Source organism: Pholis gunnellus (assembly GCF_910591455.1).
Source record: "Pholis gunnellus genome assembly, chromosome: 19".
NCBI lineage: Eukaryota > Metazoa > Chordata > Actinopteri > Perciformes > Pholidae > Pholis > Pholis gunnellus.
The window spans coordinates 19777538-19782371 of record NC_136546.1 but is presented as its reverse complement, the minus strand read 5'-3'; the positions used below and the strand labels follow the sequence as shown (position 1 = coordinate 19782371).

Genomic DNA, 4834 nt, shown 5'->3' with positions numbered 1-4834 from the left:
GTAGAATGAGAGGTTTTCTAAAGAGACTCTGGTGCTCAGAGACACTACCACTTTAGTCCACAGGGGGCGACAGAATCAACACAGAGAAAGTTAATATTCCTTGTAGTAATTTAATTTGAAGACGTCCTGAAAGAATTGAGGAGTTCTGAGGGAGTTGAGTTTAAATGTAAATGTGCAACTATGACCTTAAAATACAGCAGAGTGAAAAAAACGATGATGATGTTTGACACGACTCAGTCAAACTCTACGCCCACCAGAATGTGAAGCTCATGGTTTAATATGCTCATACTGGTTCATAATGATGACGTGTTGGTGCTTTGAGAGCTAGATTGTTCCTCATTGCAGCGTGTTGATATTTTCTTAGAACTGAAGAGGAAGTGTTCTGGTGAGAATGTGTGAAACAGCAGCAGAGCTCTGGAGGTTTGACCATATGAGGACCAGATACACACAAGAGATTTTAGCTACATTGAGCTGGTGTGTAGAGTTTAAAAGAAGGAGTCGACCAATGAGGAACTCCACATCATTGTTCTGTGTTTGTTTGTAACAATTGGACACAAAGTATTCTCTATCCTGCTAATTGGATTTTGACCAAAATGGGAAAATTCCAGAAATCTCAACCAGAAACAATCTGGATTCAGCAGCAACACGAACATAAAGAAAGACAGTTTACGTCTTTGCTGGAAGTAACAACGGTGAGAAAACGTGAGGACAGCGTTACATTCTGTCTCCTGATAATTATGTTCTGCAGAAGTTAAGAAATAACATCGATATAACGTTCTGCTGCAAAATGCATGATACGGTTACACAAAACACGATGCACGAGTCGCTCTGAAGCACATTCTTTATTTGCAGATTATATAATTCTGAGTCATAACAAAGAGACTCTATTCAGGCTGACAGCTCATTCAAACCAACACAACAATGTGTACAAAATAAAATATACTGGACGAACAGCAAACATGTTTACAGCAGCGTTATGAATCTAAATGAATCATCTCTTGTGTTCACAAAGAGACTCAAACACTTGTGCAAAGCTTAAAGTCAAAGGTTCTGAATTCTACATCAGAGCATATCTGTGACATCACGTCACCATATCTTTGCAGAGCAGAACGCTGTTTGATGATATATTAATGCTCAGAATGTCAAATAGAGAACATATTAAGAGCAATGAGAACAATCTTAATGTAAAGTCTCAAAAGTTAAACTGGAAGAAAATTAAGACTTAAGTTTTTTACACGCCTGAGAAAATACTCAACATTATATTACATTATATTACATTATATTACATTATATTACAGGTTTATTGGTTCTTTAGTGAGCGGATGATGTTGATCAGTGGAGTCTGACAGAAGCAGAAGGTTCTTCAACGTTCTCATAGGTCACTGTGCCTTCATCTTCATCTTCATCTTCATGATGCACCTGTGAAACACAACACACCTGAGATTCTGAGATAAATGGAACAGATGAAGCATCATCATCGCTGCAGCCGCTTGGATTAAACCTCAGTGTGTTTACAGTCATGAGGCCGTAACACGAAGCAGGATTCAGAGCCAGCAAAGTGACGTCAGGGTGAACTCTGCGCTTCAGATTCACTTCTAACCGGCACAGATCGCCACGTTTACTGACGCTGAACACATAACCTGCTCCGGTTACGTTGAGATAAGAGAACAACTCGTATTAAAGCGCCGCCTCCTGACCAATCAGAGCTCGACACGGGGATCGTTAATTAATATCACACAAATACGAATAAATTAAAGTCATAATTCAGAGTAAAAGCAACACAGTTTAAACTGTTACTTTCAGTCTTATTAATGTGTTTAACTTCTACATATTTCTATGATATTATAGTTTTGTTTGCTGACAGCAGACTCTTCCATGTTTGTGATTGGTCAGATGCAGTAAGCCCCGCCCCTTTACGTGAACGCGCTCACAGGCAGAGTGAGAAACCCTGAGGTTGATTTAACGAGTTGTTCTGTTTATTCTTATTGTAAACTAGTGAAATACCACGAGCACAAGCGTTTGATTGTTCAGTTTTAAAACTCACAGCATTGACATCCATCTGTGTTCTGCTCCCTGAAAAGACAAAAAAGAGTTGTCTTAAGTCTCCACTGTGGACATCTTATTTATAGCAATGACATCTGTGAATGTTCTCACCTCTAGTTCTCTTCCACATGTAGACCGCCACAACAATTAGGACCAGAGTTGCTAAACCCAAAATGATGAACCTCCACCAACCTGGAAGTGCTAATAAAAACATTAAAAACATTTTGTCTGTTCATTTAAAATGCTGTAGCTCAGAGGAAATAAATAAACATTTTCCAACGTGAATATCTCGTCCCACAGCAGAGAGTTGGTCTGACATTCATACTTTAGGCTTCATAAAGAGAGAGAGACGTAGGATGTTCAGTCACTACCTGGTTGTGTTGGAGTGTCGTTGTTTCCAGGCGGTGGATTGTTTCTCTCCTCTGATGTGCTTCCTTTTGATTTTGTTGAATATGATTAGAAAAAGCAAAACACAAGAAATGGTGATAAAATACCTCCATGTTTACCATCTGAGACTAAATGAGAAAAAGATTATGAAATCTTATAACTTAGAACAAAGCGTACCTGTTTTCTCACATGAGAACTTGTTGCAGACTTCATACAGCAGCGTGTTTCCTCTCTTGTCTGTCACGCTACACTTCAGTAACTCGTAATACTTTGACTTCTGATGAAGATGACGAGTTTTAAATGTCACACTGGCTTTACAGCCATCCTGTGATGTCTCCACATCAGTCTCATTACCCTCATACAGCCACTCTACTGTGTGTTCACACACACCGTCTCTCAACACAGAGCAGAACAAGAAGACCGTATCGCTGCTATTCTGTTCATCCACTGGTGAAGAAGTTCATGATGAGAGAAAGACAACAAGAGTAACATTAACTTCATCACAGTGATATCAATGATTGTAATGTTTCAGTGTGTTGACAGTTTGAGCTGAAAGCATCATGATGTAAATACTCACTGTTAATAACAGACAGACGAACCGAAGCATCTTGACCTTGTTGTCGTCCTGCTTTGTTAAACTGTCTGCAGGTGTAACGACCAACATCTTCATTTGTTACATTTCTTATAACCAGAGAACAGTCTGCTGTCAAACGCAGTCTGTTGGATTTAGCGCTAATCTTCCCAAGACCAACCAGCTCCACTGCTGATGTTCCAGATCGACTGCCAAACCAAGTAGTACCGTCACATTTATCTTGATTTTTTATCACATTGTCACAAGGCAAAGTGACTTCATCTCCAGCTCTGGTGGTGAGGGAGAGGAGGGTTTGTCCAGTTACTGCTGTAAAATACATGAGAAATATATTAAAAAATGAACTGTGATCAGAATCCTTTATGCCTTTATGTTTACAGTTTTATACGAGGATTATATTAAATACAACAAACAACATCAAATGTCCTTTTTACAAGAATCCACTCGACACACTAAGTTCAGCAAACTTGGTCGTTTCACTTAAATCAAGTTACTCAAATACTTTCCGTAACGTTTCTTTTAGTCGTGTATGTGTTTTATATTCTTACCTGTAAACTGAAGCAGCAGCAGCACAAACAAAGTCATTTTAATCCATCTGACTTCAGCCATCGTGTCTCTCTGTCTCTGTCTCTGGTTCTCACGCCTTCAACTGTCAAAGCTTCTGACCGAGTGTGTCTGTCAGAGAGACGCAGCGTTTACTTAGAACTAGTTTGTTCCTCATTGCGGCGTGTTGATATTTTCTTAGAACTGAAGAGGAAGTGTTCTGGTGAGAATGTGTGAAACAACAGCAGAGCTCTGGAGGTTTGACCATATGAGGACCAGATACACACAAGAATCCAGCATGTTTGTTCACACGATGTATGATCTGATTCATTTAAAGTGCTGTGAGGAACTTTAAACTATTAAACAGTCTCAGTGTAGACCTGATCCTCTATATGAACCAGTCTCAGTGTAGTCCTGATCCTCCATCAGTAAAGAGACCATCAGAGAGAAGATGGTCTGTTTCTATAGAGTTATTCTTGATGCTCGTCATCGGAGCCACCGGGTCAGATTCTGGTGAAACCAGATGAACTAATGCAGGTTCACCAGAACCTCCTTCAGCTCAGACTCCAGCAGAGACCGGTCCACCGTGGACAGACCCAGATCCTCCAGCAGAGACCGGTCCACCGTGGACAGACCCAGATCCTCCAGCAGCCTTGGACCTGCAGTCGGAGCTCCGGAGGGAGGAGGAGAGCTCAGCTCCCGGCAGCAGACATACCAAAATATGTCGGAATGACATAATAAATAAAAGAGTGAGCGATTTGAATGTTTCATGAAACATCATAACAGCTTCAAGGAACAAGATGATCATTCAACCTTCAGGCTACATGACGGGAAATGAAAATAAACTGTATATTAAGACACGGTGTGTGTTTCTGTGAATGATGAGCTAAATATAAAATGCATTCATGTGTAAATATTATGAAGTTATTTTGTATTAATCTTCACACTGAAACACTAAACCATGAATTTAAACATCAAATCAGTATCAATCTTTTTGGGGATGTCTCAAAATGTCCTCTGTCAAGGCTCCATCCTCATGAGAATAGCTTAACTTGACCACACACACACACACACACACACACCTACACACACACACACACACACACACACACACAGGCTTTCAGTTCACAGTGTGTGTGTGTGTGTGTGTGTGTGTGTGTGTGTGTGTGTGTGTGTGTGTGGGTACAGTATGTATACACAACTATGTGCACTTTGATTTGTGCTGGTGTGAGTTTATTGATGATGTTCGTTCTTCTCTTAATATTGGCGAGT

At 40.2% G+C, this 4834-nt stretch overlaps 1 protein-coding gene across 3 annotated transcripts; it reads right to left on the bottom strand.

Annotated features, from left to right (window-relative positions):
• Positions 1 to 823: 823 nt before the first annotated feature.
• On the bottom strand, positions 824 to 3677 carry LOC306711454 (uncharacterized protein). 3 transcript variants are annotated; one of them, XM_079180416.1, is made up of 7 exons: positions 3568 to 3677; positions 3008 to 3328; positions 2608 to 2877; positions 2412 to 2477; positions 2155 to 2244; positions 2045 to 2073; positions 824 to 1419 (listed from the first exon to the last, which is right to left on the bottom strand). In XM_079180416.1, exons 1-7 carry the CDS (start codon positions 3626 to 3628, stop codon positions 1333 to 1335), a joined length of 924 nt encoding a protein of 307 aa, XP_079036542.1. In that variant the 5' UTR covers positions 3629 to 3677; the 3' UTR covers positions 824 to 1332. The 3 variants fall into 3 exon arrangements, with proteins under 3 accessions (XP_079036542.1, XP_079036540.1, XP_079036541.1); XM_079180414.1 differs by lacking the exon at positions 824 to 1419 and having other exon boundaries at positions 1694 to 2073; XM_079180415.1 differs by lacking the exon at positions 824 to 1419 and having other exon boundaries at positions 1694 to 2073; positions 2415 to 2477.
• Between the last annotated feature and the right edge of the window lie 1157 nt (positions 3678 to 4834).

Coding starts and splice junctions, on each gene's coding strand:
- LOC306711454 (XM_079180414.1), bottom strand. CDS start 3,628: ATGGCTGAAGTCAGATGGATTAAAATGACTTTGTTTGTGCTGCTGCTG. Junction 3,329..3,567: donor GCTGCTGCTTCAGTTTACAG/GTAAGAATATAA, acceptor TGTATTTTACAG/CAGTAACTGGACAAACCCTC. Junction 2,245..2,411: donor CACTCCAACACAACCAGGTA/GTGACTGAACAT, acceptor TGTTTTTATTAG/CACTTCCAGGTTGGTGGAGG.